The 19,374-nt window shown below is 42.2% G+C and overlaps 1 protein-coding gene across 1 annotated transcript; it reads right to left on the bottom strand.

Moving 5' to 3' along the window:
- Positions 1-13,522: 13,522 nt before the first annotated feature.
- Positions 13,523-14,455, bottom strand: LOC137148660 (olfactory receptor 5V1-like). The gene has a single exon (XM_067541581.1). The coding sequence runs from the start codon at positions 14,453-14,455 to the stop codon at positions 13,523-13,525; it is 933 nt and encodes a 310-aa protein (XP_067397682.1).
- Between the last annotated feature and the right edge of the window lie 4,919 nt (positions 14,456-19,374).

Below are 19,374 nucleotides of genomic sequence, written 5' to 3'. Positions count from 1 at the left end.
CACCGTCTATTTGCTCCTTTCTCATTAATTAACTGTGTGTCCATCTGTTGGTGAAGTTCAAGAATGGAGGGCCCTTTCTCATGCTTTCACCTACATTGCCCTCTTGTGGTAATTATAGATTATGGCTATCACCTAGGGAGATTAAATGGTTTGGCTACTTGGGTGTCTAACTCCTTAGCCTACTTTGGAGAATCTGAGCCTATATACATGCCTTTTTCATTGACTGTCTCTGAGTTTGGAAACCTAAATCACTTGGGCTCTTTTGATAATCTAAGGCTCAGTGACCTCAGTCTTATGAACCATACAGCTTTGATTGAGGGCTGATGAGTGTTACTGGTAGTTTGTCAGACAGTGAACTTTAGGGATCTTGTCCCTGCGGGGACAACACAGCATTTAAACAGCCCTCAAGAAATGAGCTCTCAGTCTTGGAGTCTGTTATGGAGAGGCTTCTTGCTCCATTCCCACTGATAACCCTACACATCTTGAAATAATATTTCAAATATTTGACATCCTTAGAAGCTATATCCCAGACGCAGATCAAGAGATTAGACAGACAAATTAACAAGTAGATGGACAGACCAAGAAAAGAAAAAGAGAAAATCACAGCTCAGAACGATCTTACCATATGTGTGATCCACATTTGAAACGCAGCTGAGTTGATTCATATTTTTATGCATTTTATTTTTTTATTCTCCTTTAGATTTCAAAGGACCAGATTTTGCTTCTCTTATCCTGGGAAAACTGCTGAGTTTCTTGACTTCTGGGATGCAGCAGTCAACTCCCTAAGTCAGTTGCAGCCGGGGGCCATTGCTTGCAATGCACCCATCTCTCTGTCAGTATTTTTCAGGGCAACACTGAGCAAATTGAGAGCAACTGCTGCATAGAATCATAGAATATGAGAGTTGGAAGGGACCTCAGGAGGTCATGTAGTCCAACCCTCTGCTCAAAGCAGGAGTAACCTCAGCTATATCATCCCAACCAGGGCTTTGTCAAGCCTCAGCTTAAAAACCTCTAAGGATGGAGATTCCACCACCTCCCTAGGTAACCCATTCCAGTGCTTCACCACCTTCCTAGTGAAAAACTTTTTCCTAATGTCCAACCTAGACCTCCCTCCCATAACTTGAGACCGTTGCTCCTTGTTCTGTCATCTGCCACCACCGAGAACAGCTTAGCCCCATCCTCCCTGGAACCCCCTTTCAGGTAGTTAAAGGCCGCTATCAAATCCCCCCTCACTCTTCTCTTTTGCAGACTAAACAAGCCCAGTTCCCTCAGCCTCTCCTCATAAGTCCTGTGCTCCAGCCCCCTAATCATTTTTGTTGCCCTCCGCTGGACTCTCTCCAATTTGTCCACATCCTTTTTGTAGTGGGGGGCCCAAAACTGGACACAATACTGCAAATGTGGCCTCACCAATGCCGAATAGAGGGGAATAATCACTTCCCATGACCTGCTGGCAATGCCCCTCCTAATGCAGCCCAATATGCTATTAGCCTTCTTGACAACCAGGGCACACTGCTGACTCTATCCAGCTTTTTATCCACTGTTACCCCCAGGTCCTTTTCTGCAGAACTGCTGCCTAGCTCGTCGGTCCCCAGTCTATAGCTGTGCATGGGATTCTTCCTTCCTAAGTGGAGGACTCTGCACTTTTCTTTGTTGAACCTCATTAGATTTCTTTTGGCCCAATCCTCCAGTTTGTTTAGGTCCTTCTGTATCCTATCCCTACCTTCCAGGGTATCTACTACTCCCCCTAGTTTAGTGTCATCCGCAAACTTGCTGAGGGTGCAATCTACCCCATCTTCCAGATCATTAAAAAAGATGTTGAACAAAACCGGCCCCAGGACCGACCCCTGGGGCACTCTGCTTGTGACCGGTTGCCAGCTAGACATGGAGCCATTGATCACTACTCGTTGAGCCCTATGCCCTAGCCAGTTCTCTATCCATTTTATAGTCCATTCATCCAACCCATACTTCTTTAACTTGCTGATAAGAATACCGTGAGAGACCGTATCAAAAGCTTTGCTAAAGTCAAGGTATATCACATCCACCGCATTCCCTACATCCACAGAGCCAGTCACCTTATCATAGAAAGCAATCAGGTTGGCCAGGCATGACTTTCCCTTGGTGAATCCATGTTGACTGTTCCTGATCACCTTCCTCTCTTCCAAGTGCCTTAAAATGGATTTATTAAGGACCTGCTCCATGATTTTTCTGGGGATTGAAGTGAGGCTGACCGGTCTGTAGTTCCCTGGATCCTCTTTCCTCCCTTTTTTGAAGATGGGCACTATATTTGTTTTTTTCCAGTCCTCAGGGACCTCCCCGTGTTGCCACGAGCTTTCAAAGAAATAGCCAATGGCTCTGAAATCACCTCAGCCAATTCCCTCAGCACCCTCAGGTGCATTGCATCCGGCCCCATGGACTTGTGTATGTCCAATCCTTTTAAATAGTCTTGGACCTGTTCCTTCAGCACTGCGGGATGTTCGCCTTCTTCCCATTCTGTGCCACCCAGTACAGTAGTCTGGGAGCTGATCTTGTCTGTGAAGACAGAAGCAAAAAATGCATTGAGTACCTCAGCTTTCTCCACATTCTCTGTCACTAGGTTGCCTCCCTCATTCTCTAAGGGGCCCACACTTTCCCTAATCTTCCTCTTTTTGGCAACATGCCTGTAGAAACCCTTCTTGCTCACCTTCACGTCCCTTGCTCGCTGCAACTCCAGTTGTGCTTTGGCCTTCCTGATTTCATTCCTGCACGTTCGAGCAGTGTTTTTATAATCCTCCCTAGTCATCTGACCAAGCTTCCACTTCTTGTAAGCTTCTTTTTTGTGTTTAAGTTCGCCAAGACTTCTTTGTTAAGCCAAGCTAGACGCCTACCATATTTGCTATAGTTATTATTATTATTATTATTATTATTATAGACAATGAATGTGATCACCAGTTAGGCCAAGATGTACAAAGAACTAAGGATCTATTAGGAGAGATTGAGAGAGACACATATCAGGTATCCAATATTGCAGCAGTATGCTACATCCCTAACCACTACAATAAAATTATAAAGGGTCTCCTCCACCTAATTGCTCCTTCTTCTCTCCTCTATCTCACCATGGTCTCTTGCTACCTTAGGTGGGGTTAGAGGCTTCCCAGCTGAGACCCCAAGCCGAAGGAGACTCCCTCCTCCAGAGGAACTAGGGACTGAACTCTTTGATAGCTGTGGGATTTAGAACACACCCTCTCCTTGGCTTTTCCCAGTGGCTAGGGATCCATCTATCATTCTGGATTGTTTTTAATTCCATTCTTAGGTGCTTTTGTCTCCCTTTTCACCGTGTAGGAAGCCCTGGCACTCAACTCAGGTTTTGGAAACAAAGTGACTTTTTTGGTCACATGAAAGTTAGCCACTGCAATGCTCAGAATGAACATGCCTACGTCCAGTTGTGAATCTACCCTGGGTGTAAATTGAGAGAATACCATTAAGTCAATGGAAGTAGATGCATTTACTGGGGCTCTCCTCAAATTTCTGGGGCTTTCCTCAAAATTTCACTCACCATGGAGTTGTAAAGATCTGTGTATCTCTGAGTTTCCACATAAACCCTGAACATAAAGTGGAGCTGGCACTCTTCAGCTATGGGAAATTCACCCTTATGTGCAGCACTACAGCTTGTGGAAAGGAGCGTGATGACACCGATATCTGCCAGCTGAATATCTTGCCTCAGCAAATGAAGTTATGACTCAGAATCCACCTCTTGTCAAAGTTGTATTTATAGAGCTATAGGCGGGGGTGAATGAAGAGTCAACCAATAGGATGAGCTTTTCAATACAGTTTAGGGGAATCAGGTGCCAACTCCTATTCAGTGGGGAAAATGCGGTCTCAGTGACATGCCCTAGGTCAGCTGGAAAGACTCTGGAGAACGAGACATTGAAGCCTGATCTCTTCCATCCCTGTCCTGAGCTTTGAACCACAACAACATCCATGTGCCCGCTGGGAGTCTTTTCCAATGCCAGCCACATACTGACTGAATGCACACCCTGTCCCACTTCAGAAAGACACCACCCTCCCTTCCCATTTTCACAGAGATAATTTCTTCTTTCACATTCTTCACCAAAAAAAAAATGAACAGAGCTGGTTGAAAATTGGAATATTTTCATGATAAAAATCATGTCCCTCTTTCTCGTCAAAATTCAAAACTTTTTCAACCAGCTCATTGAATAGAAAATAGCATGATTTAGCTACTCCCGCCTCCTAGTTTTGCAGACTATCCTGCATCATTCTGTCAGACTGTAGTTTCTTTAAGACAGGAATGGTGACTATTTCTATGTTTGTTAATTCTGCACAAATTTTTTCCATGATTTTTTTTTTCAATCTGAAAGTGTGATTATATCAAGACAACAATTTTCTGTGGGAAAATCTGAATTTTGAAGAAAAATAATTTATTTTTGTTGGGGGGAAGATTTTATTGCAATTTGACATCTCAAAAGGAAATGAAAGCTTTTGTCTCAAAATGTCAGACTGAAAAGAGAGCTTTTATTTTGAATTATCATTTTCACTTACATTTACAAAAAAAATTACTCACCTGAAGGTCATTTTAAATTAAGATGTTCATTCAAAATTAATGTTTTCATTTGAAATGGAAGTTTCAAGTGGAAATGTTTTGTTATAATCAAAAATTTCTAAATGAAATGTTTAGGCATTTCTGCATCCGAACCTTTTAGAATTTTTCATCTCATGCACACCTTGATTCACGTCTGACAGAGGCCTGGCTCCCTCCTCTTGTCCAGCCTAGCTGGCCACTAGGCTGGCTCGAGTAACGCATAAAAGGACTGGTAATTATATCACACCAGCTTGCAGAACCTTATGAATGTGTGTGAATGTGACTGCTTTTTAATATTCTTATATATATTGCCTTGTCCCCCTCAATAAGATCCTGCTAGTCTTTTATGAGTATAACACTGGGAGAGTGTATCCAGTGGAGTCCTGCAAAGGTCAATCTTGGGTCTGATGTTATTCAATATTTTCATTAATGACTTGGATAATGGAATGTAGAGTCTGCTTATAAAATGTATGGATAACATTGAGCTAGGAGGGATTGCAATCACTTTGGAGGACAGGATGGCAATTCAAAACTATCTTGGCAAGTTAGACACTTGGCTTGAAATCAACAAGATGAAATTCAAGAAAGGAAAATGGAAAGTACTAGAGGTACGAAAGAAAATCAAATGCCCAGGTAGAAAATGGGTAATAACTGACTTTTACTTCAGAAGGCAGAAACAGCTACTGGGGAGAGTTTGTTCTATATTTGATTTTGACAAATAAGGAAGAACTTGTTGAGAATTTGAAAGTGGAAGGCAGGTTGGGAGAAAGTGATCATGAAATTGTAGAGTTCATGAATCTAAGGAATAGTAGGAGGGGAAACTGAACAATAAAGATAATGGATTTAAAGGAGACAGACTTCAGCAAACTCAGGGAGTTGGAAGGTAAGGTCCCATGGAAAGCACCTCTAAAGGGAAAAACAGTACAAGAGAGTTGGAAGTTTTTCAAAGAGACATTATTAAGGGAACCAGAGCAAACTATCCCATTCCATAGGAAAGACAGGAAGTATGGCAAGAGACCACCCCGGCTTAACGAGGAGAACTTCAATGATCTGAAACTCAAAAAAAGAATCCTACAAAAAGTGGAGACTAGGTCACATTATAAAGGATGAATATAAACAAACAACAAAAAGCATGTAGGGACAAAATTAGAAGGGCCAAAGCACAAAATGAGATTAAACTAGCTAGAGACATAAAAGGTAACAAGAAAACATTTTACAAATACATTAGAAGCAGGAGAAAGACCAATGACAGGTTAGTCCCATTAGTCAATGAGGGGGAGACGGGAAACAATAACAGAGAATGTGGAAATGGCAGAAGTGATAAATGATTTTTTAGTTTAAATTTTCATCAAAATGTTTAGTAGCGATTGGACATCTACAATTGTAAATGCCAGTGAAAATGAGGTAGGATCTGAGGCTAAAATGGGGAAGAAAAAGTTTAAAATGAGTTGAACAAGTTAGATGTCTCCAAGTCAGTAGGGCCTGATGAAATACATTCTAGAATACTCAAGGAGCTGACTAAGGAGATATCTAAGCCATTAGTAATTGTCTTCAAAAAGTCATGGAAGATGGGAGAGATTCCAGAGGACTGGAAAAGGGCAAATATAGTGCCAATCTATAAAAAGGGGTGTAAAGAAAACTCAGGGAATTACAGACAAGTCAGTTTAACTTCAATATCCAGAAAGTTAATGGAGCTAATAATTAACCAATCAATTTGAAAAAGAACTACAAAATAATAAGGTGAGAAGTAACAATCTGCATGTATTTGTCAAGAACAAATAATGTTAAACCAACCGGATTGCTTTCTTTGACAGAGTAACATGCCTTGTGGATAGGGAGGAAGTGGTATATGTGGTATATCTTGACTTTATCAAGACTTTTAATACTGTCTTATATGACATGTTCATAAACAAACTAGGAAAATACAATTGTAGGAGAGTAAAGAGTTAAAAGCTGGACGAATGGTCAGGCCTAAGTTACAGGGAACAGGGTCATGGCATGGGCAAACCTTGCTTCTGCTAATTGGTATGAATTCTAGCTAGAGTCTGTTCTCTCTCTTCTTCTCCTTCCTTCCTGGCCATCTGCGCAGGGGATGAGGCTAACAAAATAACTATTCCCCCTCCTGCTCAAGGCCTTCAGTGGGGAGAAAACATTATCTTTCTTCCCTCCTGGCATACCTTTACTTCAAAGAATGTTAGTGTAAAATTAATAGGTTTTAAAGTGATGTGCCTGCCCTCTGTATGATAATCCTGTAAACAACAAACAAGGCGGGTGTAATTGTATTCATCATGTAGTTGTTAATATTCATTTTTTAGGTGTCAATGTAACCAAATAAGTATCTATGTGGAGTTGCTGGAAATGTATCCATTTACATACTATTATGGTTAAAAGAATTGTAAAGTAACCCCCTCATTGCTCACTCACAGCGTGGAGGTGGAACGAGCAGTCAATAAAGGGTTCCGTCTCCCCAATCCGCCCCAGGGACAACCTGTTTGGTTATTTCTAACAACAACCTAGATAAAGCTAGATATGAGCTATGTGTGTTTTTGTTCATTCAGTTGGATAGGATGATGTTGCCAACCATCTCTGGGCAATATGTTGGCTGGATTTTCCAAAGGAACCTAAAGGATTTAGGTGCCTGATTCTCATTGAAAGTTAATAAGAACTGGGGGTGGGGATAAGATTTCCAAAGATATTTAAGCTTATAAAGATACAGACTTTGTCTACACTGACGGCGGCAAAGTCGCCGCCGTCAGATCGACTTTTCTGGATTGACTGAGCAGTCAGCAAAGACCCGCTCGGTTGATCCAGAAGTCGACTCTGTTAAACCACCCCCGCAAGTGGTGTAGCGCTGCGTCGATGGGAACACGGTTTCCATCGGCACAGTGCAGTGAAGATGGTGCACAGAAGAGAAGCATAGCAGTCGACGGGAGTTACGCAATTTCTCTGCATAGTTTGCGTAACTCCTGTCGACTGCCACCAAAACGCTGGTGTAAGTGTAGACCAAGCCACAGATAGGCACCTAGTGTGATTTTTTTTTAAGAAGCAGCCAAACAAATTAGGTGCCTAACTCCTATTAAGATCTTTGGAAATAAGGTGCCTAACCTCCTTATGAGGCAGCAATGCTTAGGCTTTTTATTAGTGATCTTACTTAACTACAAATTATGGAAACAATTAACTCACTATCCCTTCTTTACACAAACTTTATTTGACATGTTTATTTGCTTTTTGCATTGACACAGGAATGGTAGATATACATCATTCTTTCCTCTGCTAAAAGCAAACCTATAACAAAGCTGCCTTAACTATAGCATTACAAGCTGGTTCCTCATAATAACTGGATCTTTTTGCTATCCACGGACATGACCGAATCCTTCTTAGTCTGATTTTAGTCACGCCAAGAACTCCACCTTTTGAAATTTTGTTCTGATTCAAAAGGTGTGCGCTTGAAGTAAAGTCCCATATGATACATTGCAGTATTACCTCTTATCAAGATTTTCCCCAATAATGTCTTTAATTATCCTCAGTAAGAACTTGTCCATATAAAGAGACTGCATATTTCCTCTATAAATGACCCTGTTGGCCAGCACTCCAGCTGACGACTGCAATGATGGTGGGGAAGTGAGAAGCTTTCAATAGACTGATTTCCACTAAAATCAGGCCCACAGAATTCCCATTGGTGCTCTTGGCAGAGGAAAACTCTTTGAGATGCCCCACCCAGACCCCCATCCTTAGGTCCCTAAACTATAGACCTCAAGCCTGGGATCACTGCCTCAACCCTGCATTCAGAGCCTATTTAAGCAATACCAATAAGATTACTGGACTTTGGATGCTGATTAAAAATTTAGGGATAGAAGAGTTTTCCATTAGGAAAATGTTGATTAATCAAATTCAAAACTTTCCACTGGGATGTGTCATTTTCAGTGAAATTTAGTCTTAAAAATACAGCAAAATTATTAAATAAATTAAAAACAAATAAAATTATATAGAGATATAGATAATAAAATAAATGAACAGGATATAAAATTAAAATGCTAAACACTATAAAAATTTAAAAGAAAAATAAAATTAATTATAAAAACATAAAAATAAAATAAACCCAAAGGATATAAAAATAAAATAATACAATAATACAGTATAAAATAAAAGTGATATAAAGGTATTTAAAACATAAAAAGAAAAAATAAATGTATATATGCTATAGACTGGGGACCGACGAGCTAAGCAGCAGTCCTGCAGAAAAGGACCTGGGGGTAACAGTGGATAAAAAGCTGGATATGAGTCAGCAGTGTGCCCTGGTTGTCAAGAAGGCTAATAGCATATTGGGCTGCATTAGGAGGGGCATTGCCAGCAGGTCACGGGAAGTGATTATTCCCCTCTATTCGGCATTGGTGAGGCCGCATTTGGAATATTGTGTCCAGTTTTGGGCCCCCCACTACAAAAAGGTTGTGGACAAGTTGGAGAAAGTCCAGCGGAGGGCAACAAAAATGATAGGGGGCTGGAGCACAGGACTTATGAGGAAAGGCTGAGGGAACTGGGCTTGATTAGTCTGCAAAAGAGAAGAATGAGGGGGGATTTGATAGCGGCCTTTAACTAACTGAAAGGGAGTTCAAGGGAGGATGGGGCTAAGCTGTTCTCGGTGGTGGCAGATGACAGAACAAGGAGCAACGGTCTCAAGTTGTAGGGGGGGAGGTCTAGGTTGGACATTAGGAAAAAGTTTTTCACTAGGAAGGTGGTGAAGCACTGGAATGGGTTACCTAGGGAGGTGGTGGAATCTCCATCCTTAGAGGTTTTTAAACTGAGGCTTGACAAAGCCCTGGTTGGGATGATATAGCTGAGGTTACTCCTGCTTTGAGCAGAGGGTTGGACTACATGACCTCCTGAGGTCCCTTCCAACTCTCATATTCTATGATTCTATGATTTTAAAATGGAAAATTAAAAAAAAAAGAAAATAACATTTGAAAGTAAATAAAATAGAATTAGTAAAAAAAAGATAAAGTCAAAATTGAAGGGAAATGCACTAGGTGAGTCAATGGAACTTGTGCTCCTCATCACATGTTAGGAGCTTCCACGTGCCCCCTCTCTCTGCCTCCCAAGAACAGAGCTAACAGCAGTCTGACTCTGGCGATGCGGCCACCCCACCCTGGGAATGAAGGGCAGCCCCCTCCTGGGCTTCCAGACCCAGAGATAAAGCCAGGGGGAACTACTCCCATTTATATTTGCTGAACACAAGGCTCTTGATCTTTTTGTATGGGAGGCTAGGAAACCCCCCTGTTGTACAATGAGCAATGAGGGTTCCCTCTGTCTGGGACAGAGGGGAGACCCCGCGGTCCAGGTTCCCTGCACAGGTACTATTACTGAGAATGGCTTGCAAGAGGAAGGGATTGGACGAGACCCCATTGACTGGAAGGCCAGGGATGCATTGTCCTAGGGATTTCTAGGGTTCCACAACCACCACTTCCGTGAGGAGGAGATGATAGATGGGTGGTTGTGGTTGGACACTCCCTCCTAAGAGGGACAGAGTCATCCATCTTCCATCTGGACCGAGAGTGTGCTGCTTTCCTGGAGCTCAAAATCAGGATGTGACTGAGAATCTTTTGAGAATCATCAAGCCCTCGCACCACTACTCCTTCCTACTTATCCATTTGTCACCAACAATACTGCCAAGAATTATCTTGATCAGATGACTGCAGATTATGTGGCTCTGGGAAGAAGGATAAAAGCATTTGGAGCACAAGTGCTGTTCTCATCCATCCTCTCTGTTGAAGGAAAAGGCCTGGGTAGGGACCATAAAATAATGGAAGTAAATGTGTGGCTACACAGGTGGTGTCAGTGAAATGGCTTTGGCTTCTTCGACATGAGCTGATGTTCCAGGAAAGAGTATTACTGTGCTCCCATGATTGGAGTAACAACATTGGGGGATGTAGCTCATTCTGAAAGGATAGGTAAGGGAAAAAAGGTTGAGGTGTGGGGCTGTACATCAAGAATGTATACACTTGCTCTGAGGTCAAAAAGGAAGTGAGGGACAAACCTATTGAGAGTCTCTGGGTGAGGATAAAAAAGGCAAAGAAAAGTAGTGATATTATGGAGGGGGTCTATTATAGACCCCCAGATCAGGAAGAGGAAGTGGATGAGACATTCTACAGGCAGGTAACAAAATTAGCTAGCGCACATAACCTTCTTTTTATACTCTGCCTACTTCCTTTGCCCAAGAGCTTTTGTTGAGGAACCTTGTCAAAGGCTTTCTGAAAGTCCAAGTGGACTATATCCATTAGATCACCCTTCCATGTGTTTGTTAATTCCCTCAAAGAATTCTAATAGATTACGGAGGCATGATTACCCTTTACAAAAGCCATACTGACTCTTCCCCAAGATTGTGTCCGATAATTTTGTTCTTTATTATAGTTTCAACCAATTTGCCTGGTAATGAAGTTAGGTTTAGCAGGGTTGATTGCCTCTGGAGCCCTTTTTTTTTTTTTTAAACAATATGTGTTACATTAACTCCCCTTTAGTCGTCTGGTACAGAGGCTGATTTAAGTGATTGCTTACATATAACAAATAGTAATTTTACAATTTCATATCTGAGTTCCATCAGGACTCTTGGATGAGTGCTGCATGGTCCTGGTGACTTATTACTGTTTAATTTTAAAAAAAAATTCCAAAACCTCCTGAATCCATACCTCAGTCAGTGATAGTATGATGGGTTTTCCTGGGGTGGAATGTGGCCCATGGTACTCCTGAGCCCTCTTTCCCATGAAACTAGGTTCCCTCTCGCACTGTGATGCAGACGTCAAGGCACAAACCTCTGGCAGCTACTGCACTTACACAGACATCCACAAGCAGGGACACATCCAACTGTGTCACACGAATGCTTTTGCAGTCACTCATAAATCATCAATAGGAAGGCTCCAGCCAGTCTGCAGTTTTGCATCCCGCAGCTGTACCATCTCACACCAGTCAGAAGCCTGGCCAGTGTAAGTTCATTACCCACTCCATCCCTCCCTCGATATGGAGAGGACACCCACTTGGGTTTGTAAACTAAGCTGAGATGTCCCAAGCACTTCAACCAAAACACACTGTTCTCGGTAAAATATAAAACAGCTTTATTAACTATGAAAAGATAGATTTCAAGTGATTCTAAGTAGCAAGCGTAGAGATCAGAGTTGGTTACTTAAGAAATAAAAATGAAATTGCAGTCGAAATTCAACAAACTATACAGGATTTGAATAAAACAGTGTCTCACCCTGACAGATGGTTCAAAAAGGTTTCTCTTTCTAAATACACAGGCTGGAACTACCTTCCTGCAAGGAACCATCCTGCCCCAGTTCAAAGTCTTTGTCCTCCCGACATTTCTTCCAGGTGTTGCATTGCAGAGGGTGTCACTTCCCTATTATAGTGTATTCCATCTTCCTAGAAAGATCTTTTGCTGTGATGTGGAGGTCCTCCTCCCTTGGTCCATTGTCTACATTGTCCCTCTGAGATGTCTTCATTGTAAACAGTTCTTAAGATAGAGGATTCTTTCCTTGATGAGTGTTGTTGATCCATTAACGCTGTCTGGCTCCTCCACTGTTATACCTGAAAGGCTGGTTGTGGTTGTTTCCAACCTCAGAGCATATTTCAGTAACACACGCAAAGCAAAACTTCAGAACCACTTAACAATGATACCACATGCAATCCAATAGGATATTAATGCTCAACAGATGAAGACTTTCAAAATGATGCCTCACAGGGCATAGGTTGTACAGAACATATCAGAATTATATGACAACGGTGAATATGGTGGTTCCAGGGTGCTGCTTTGAATTACAGAGAGCCACATATAGTTCCTTTGATTTGTCATCTGAGGTGGGGATCTCCCATCCATCCTCTGCAGCGAAGCCCAATGTAAAGAATTCATTTAGCTTCTCTGCAACATCAATGACCTCCCTGAGTGTACCTTGATCATTCAGTGGCCCCACTGGTTGTTTGTCAAGCTTCCTGATTCTGATGTGCTTAATTTTTTGTTGTAAGTTTTTGTGTGCTTAGTTAGTTATTGATCATTTAGTCCCTGATTATGTGAACAAGAACAGCCTAGGCAAACATCGGAGGCAGAGATTGTTTAGTACCAGCTCGGACCATGGATCATCCCATCCGGGTCCCATCTCCAGCTATGGCCATCCCTGATGTTTTAACAGAAGGAGACAAAAATTCCCTCCCAGAATACATTGCTGGGTGGCGAGGGACGGGATCCCCTTCCTGACCCCTGCTGGTGTCTGGCTCAAACCCTGAAGCATAACGTTTGGGAATATTAGACAGAAATCAGAAGTGAGCCCAGGGCTGCAGAGCCCTGCCCGCCACCATCACAAAAAACACCATCATACAGCTGCACTCAGACGTTTCTCTAACCCTCTCTTAAAAGTGATTAAGCTGTGTGTCCCTACAGCTCCTAGTGGAAGGTTGTTCAAGAACACTCCCCCCCTCCACCCATGATGGTGAGAAACCTTCTTCTAACTTCCAGCTTCAATTTCTTCAAGGTCAATTATATCCATTTGTTTTGGGGCCAACAAGGTGATGGATTTAGGAAGACCAGCTCCCACAAAACTTTTATCCCAGTGATTAGGGTACTCACCTGTGATCTGGGAGACCCCCCACTTCAAGTATCTGATGATGAGAAATGATTCAAACAGGGATCTGTCCCCTCTCATGTTTGTTCCCTGACCAGTGGAATATGGGATAGCTCTCTCAATTTCTCCTGTTCAAATCCCTTCGTGAGTCTAACCCCAATATCCATTGTTTCCATTGGAGGTATGCTGGTTTACAAGCACTGGGGATCTGGCCAATTCACTTATATGGATTTACACTGATTTATACCAGTGTCAGTCAGAAATCTGAACTGAGAATGTCCCAAACACAAGTTATCCACAGATCTCTGCTCTTTGATTAAAAAAACAAAAAAGAACATCAACACTACTTGAGAAACTTGAATTTCCTGAAAATTTTCCTCAGAGCTGTTTTCATCTCCTTGTTTTTCAGGCTGTAGATGATGGGGTTTAACATAGGGGTCAAGATGCTGTACTGGATGGAGAACATTTCATCCAGAAGCACAGATGAGACTGAGCTGGGTTTTGTGTAGTGGAAAAAAGCTGTCAGGTAGAATAAGCCAACCACAATCAGATGGGAGCTGCAGGTGGAGAAGGCTTTACGCCTGCCCTCCGCAGAGCGTATCCTCAGGATGGTGGAGATGATGTGAATGTAGGAGATCAGGGTGACGAGGAAGGTGCATACTCCAATTGTGACAGCACAAGTAAGTCGCACCACTTGACTGGTGAGGGTCTCAGTGCAGGACAGTTGTAACAGAGCAGGGAGATCACAGCTGAAATGGCTGATTTGATTGTGCCCACAGAAGTGCAACCTGAGGACAAGAACTGTGTTAAGCTGGGCATAGAAAAATCCAATCATCCAGGCACCACTCACCAGCTGAACACACATCGCTGTACTCATTATCTTCACGTAATGCAGTGGGTCACAGATGGCAAGATAGCGGTCATAAGCCATGGCTGAGAGAATGAAAACCTCCGTACCAGCTAGGAGGAAAAATAAGAACATCTGGGCAATGCAGTTATTGAACAAAATAGTTTTTTGCTCTGCCAGAAAGTTTATCAGCATATTAGGCACCGTGACTGAAGAATACCCGATATCAACAATGGATAAATGGAAAAGGAAAAAGTACATGGGGGTGTGAAGGTGAGAATCAGTTCTTATGACCACCATGATCACTATGTTACCAACCAGTGTGTTTAGGTAAATAACTGAAAACACCAGGAAGAGGAAAATTTGCATCTGTGGGTCACTGGACAGTCCCAGGAGAATGAATTCAGTCACTGTGGTTTGATTTTCCATTGAGATGTATTCAGGAAAACTGTGACCTGGAAGGTGAGAAAAAACAAATGGAATTAACACTTATAATAAACGTAAATTGAAACAGCCCGTGGAGAACATCTGATCAGCAGCATGACTGTAAAGAGAGCTCTCTTCCAGTCTGTAAATGTGTCTTCTCCATCCAGGGTGAGAACTCTAGCCATGAGGCAATACGGTTATTCACTTTCTCTCTCACTTTCTGTCTCTGTTGCTCCCCCCTCTGGCCTAATATCACTTTAGTCTGGCCCAGTGACTTCATGGAGCCACAGCCGATTTACACCAGTGGGAGATTTGCCCCCTTCACACCAACAGAACTACGGATGATTTACCACTACTGGGGATCTGGTCCATTATCTCTTTGTCTATTCATTTCTGTCTATTATTTTAGATTATTCTGTTGAAAATGCAATCTAATATCTATCGTATCTTATTGGATTCATCCCTCTGAAAATCACTAGTATTTTTGAAGAAGAAGAAGAAATGAATGTGCCCAGCAAACATTCTCGAGTCACAGTGACATCATTTTGAAAAGGGCAAGAGAGAAAGATCACTGGGACTTTGTTCCTAAATCACTTAAGCTCTTTTGAAAATCTGACTCAGTTGCACTTTGTTTCGCTTTTCTGCACCTCTGAATGTCAGGCTGTACATACCGAAGATAATATTGTGCCCTCATGGAAGTGAGAGGGCTTTTTTTATATCAAATGTTAATAGAAATGGGAATGAAGCCAATATTCTCTCCAATGTCCAATCTATGTTTGTCCCCATATGACTCTGGAGAGAAACTAAACCTTTCCTCCATTATCAGCTCAACAGAAACATAACATAGCAGAGAGATGGATCTTGTATTAGAAAGTAAATGTTAGAATCATAGAATCATAGATTATTAGAGTTGGAAGGGACCTCAGGAGGTCATCTAGTCCAACCCCCTGCTCAAAGCAGGACTAACCTCAGCTATATCATCCCAACCAGGGCTTTGTCAAGCCGCAGCTTAAAAACCTCTAAAGATGAAGATTCCACCACCTCTCTAGGTAACCCATTCCAGAGCTTCACCACCCTCCTAGTGAAAAACGTTTTCCTAATGTCCAACCTAGACCTCCCCCCCTACAACTTGAGACCGTTGCTCCTTGTTCTGTCATCTGCCACCACTGAGAACAGCCTAGCCCCATCCTCCCTGGAAGCCCCTTTCAGGTAGTTAAAGGCCGCTATCAAATCCCCCCTCGTTCTTCTCTTCTGCAGACTAAACAAGCCCAGTTCCCTCAGCCTCTCCTCATAAGTCTTGTGCTCCAGCCCCCTAATCATTTTTGTTGCCCTCCGCTGCACTCTCTCCAACTTGTCCACATCCTTTTTGTAGTGGGGGGCCCAAAACTGGACACAATATTCTAAATGCGGCCTCACCAATGCCGAATAGAGGGGAATGATCACTTCCCGCGTCCTGCTGGCAATGCCCCTCCTAATGCAGCCCAATATGCTATTAGCCTTCTTGACAACCAGGGCAAACTGCTGACTCATATCCAGCTTTTTATCCTCTGTTATCCCCAGGTCCTTTTCTGCAGAGCTGCTGCCTAGCTTGTCGGTCCCCAGTCTATAGCAGTCTATGTTAACACGGGCAGATTCTGTGCAAAGGGAAATTCCCCAGTGCAGAGAGGTAAAGATCTGGGTCTCTCACGCATCGGTATTAAGATCACTGCTTTTTAACATATTCATAAATGACCTGGGAAAAGGGGTAAATAGTGACGCAGCAAAGTTTGTAGATGATACAAAGTTACTCAAGACTACAAACAATCTCAGAAAACAGAGTGATTGGCAGATGAAATTAAATGTACATAAATGCAAAGTAAATCACATTGGAAAATATAATCCGAACTATACATAGAAAATGATGGTGTCTTAATTAGCTGTTACCCCTCAAGACAGAGATCTTGGAGTCATTGTGGATAGTTCTCTGAAAACATCTATTCGATATGAAGCAGAATTCAAAAAAGCTAACAGAGTGTTAGGAACCATTAGGAAAGGGGGAGATTATAAAACAGAACATATCATAATGTCTTTATATACATCCATGGTATGCCCACACCATGAATACTATATGCAGTTCTGGTTGCCCATCTCAAAAAAAGATTCCTTAGAATTGGGAAAAGTACAGGGAAGGGGGAACAACAATGATTAATGGTATGGAGCAGCTACCGTATGAGGAGAGATTTAAGATACTGTGACATTTGGCTTGGAAAAGAGACAACTAAGGGGAACGTGATAGAGGTCTTGAAAATTATGAATGATGTGGCAAAAGTGAATAAGGAAGTGTTATTTACCCCCTTCACATAACACACAAATCCAGGGTCACCAGATTATATTAATAGGCATCTATTTTAAAACAAACAGAAGGCAGTACTTCCTCACAAAATGCACAGTCAACCTGTGGAATTCATTGCCATGCGATGTTGTGAAGAGCAAAATAATAACCAAGTTAAAAAATATTAATTGAGTTAATGGAGAATAGGTCCATCAATGGCTATTAGGCAAGATGTTCAGGAACTCATCCCCAGTCTCTGGATGTCCCTAAATCTCTGACTGCTAAAGCACTTGATAAGCACTTGATAAATTTCCTTATTCTGTTCATTCCTTCTAAAGCATCTGATACCAGCCACTGTAGGAAGACAGGATACTGGGCTCGATGGACCATTTATTTGACCCAGTCTGGCCATTCTTATGTTCTTAATGAAAGGAAGAGTCTTCTCCGGAGAATGTTGTATCCCTAAACTGCCCATGCTCATAACACTCTCACACACACACACACACTTCAACAAAAGAAATTACAGGTAACACAGACCAAATGAACTAATTTCTGTCAGTGCTGCCTTGAGAAATAGGGAGAGAGATGGATGATTGAAGTGGTAGGCAGATTCCCGACTACATCCCCTGGGTTACAACTCGCTCTGTGTGAGCATGCAGTGTAGTTGTAGCTGTCTTTGTCCCAGGATATTCAAGAGACAAGAGATCATATCTGTTATTGGACCAGCATCTGTTGGTGAGAAAGAAGAGCTCTGTGTGGCTCAGAAATTTGTCTCTCTCACCAATAGAAGTTGGTCCAATAAAAGCTGTTACCTCACCCACCTTGTCTCTGTTTGAGCAGATTCTGTGTCCAGGCAGAAATCAAAGAGACTTGGTAGAGACAAAACCCTAGATAAAGGGGGTGGGGACAGAATCTGGTCCTTTGGAATAGATCACATAAGGTTAAAAAGGAATAAAAATGTGAATGAACTCACCTGCCTTTTAAATGTGGATCATAAATACGGTGAGATCATTCTGACCTGTGGTTTTCTCTTTCTTTTGTCTTAGTCTGTTTATCTACCTGCTTAATGATTTGTCTGTCTGGTCTTTCTATCTGCCTCTGCAATACACCAGCTCAGGACGTCAACTCTTCTTTACTCCAAACACTTCCATCTGACAACGTAGGTAGGGTTATCACTGGGAATGGAGCAAAGAGCTTTTCCTCATCTGACTCCAAAACTAGGACCTGATACTTGAGAGCTGTTTAAATGCCGACTCGTTCCCCCTGGGACAAGATCCCTGAAGTTCACTCTCTGTAACAAGCTACCGGTAACACCGAGCTGGGTCAGTCCTTAAGCAGCAATTAACCATGCATAAGAATGAAATGATCGAGGCTTGGATTGCCAATGGAGCCTAACTGATTTAGATATCCAATCTCAGGGACAATCAATAAAAAAGACACAGCGCTGATTGGTGCAGTAAGTCAAAACCAACTACAAAGTCTGTAAATACGATGTTAACCTCCTTTGGTCACTCTAATAGTTTTTTGGCAACATTCTCTCTAATTATATATGTACCTAGTGTGACCCATGGGATTTCTCTTTAGGAATCTTGAGATAGTTTCAGGATCTCTCATGACTGTGGTGCTTTTGGTACCATACAATGGAAGGGATATTTCCCCCAAGGGGTCTGTGTGTTTTGTAGAACCTCCCTTCCTTGGGAAAGAAGGATGAGGCCCTTTCCAATAGTTGCCTATATCTGACAAAGCCCTGGCTGGGATGGTTTAGTTGGTGTTGGTCCTGCTTTGAGCAGAGGGTTGGACTAGATGACCTCCTGAGGTCCCTTCCAACCAGGACCCCCACATGGGGGGAGGATACAATTTACCGGGGCCTGGAGGCCCTGGGGGGCCTGGCCCAGGCTGCAACCCCCATTACCATGAGGAAAAAAATGAGGCTAAATTGTAGATCATGCCTGAGGATACTTATAGAAAATTATTTCCCTGTATCTATGTATCTATTGTCCAGATCTTGTGAGATTTGCTGAAGCCAATCAGAAGCTGAAAGAAGTTTCAGCAAGCTAGCACTCATCAAAATCTGCAGGTGTTCTACAATGGGGCAAGAACGGTTAAGCCACCTAGCTATTTTGTCTGTAGAGTGTGAACTTGCAAGAGAAATTGACTTTGGGGGGCTAATTCATGATTTTGCAATGAAAAAGGCCAGAAAAATAATGTTTTAAAGTTAATTGACCTAATTATAAAATGTTTGCAGTGACATTGGTCCGTTAGAATAAAAAAATCAAGACATTGACAGGATATAATACCTTTATAGTGACCAAAAAGTTTCAAAATAGTCAGCAACATGTAGGACTCTCAGGCTGGGTATTATGTTAAACAAAAGTAGCAAAGGGGGGACATTTTTCAGAAACTTAGAATATGTAATAGTAATTTCAGAATTCAAACTTTTTTCATGGCTCATGAGACTGTATGTATGGGTTGAGGGATTGTGGTACGTGTGTGGAAGGGGGCCCCTGTTACAAGTTTATACTGGGCCTGAAAAAATTATGCTTGGGCGCTGCTTCCAACCCTAATCTTCTATGATTCTATGCCACTTAGTGTATGTCTACACAATCAACTA

The sequence above is a fragment of the Emydura macquarii genome, unplaced genomic scaffold, assembly GCF_026122565.2.
Source record: "Emydura macquarii macquarii isolate MOO-44397 ecotype Brisbane River unplaced genomic scaffold, CSIRO-AGI_Emac_v2 contig_685, whole genome shotgun sequence".
NCBI lineage: Eukaryota > Metazoa > Chordata > Testudines > Chelidae > Emydura > Emydura macquarii.
This window is presented reverse-complemented; position numbering and strand designations above follow the sequence as displayed.

Excerpts from the sequence above, each read along its gene's own strand:
- LOC137148660 (XM_067541581.1), bottom strand. The coding sequence starts at position 14,455 with ATGGAAAATCAAACCACAGTGACTGAATTCATTCTCCTGGGACTGTCC.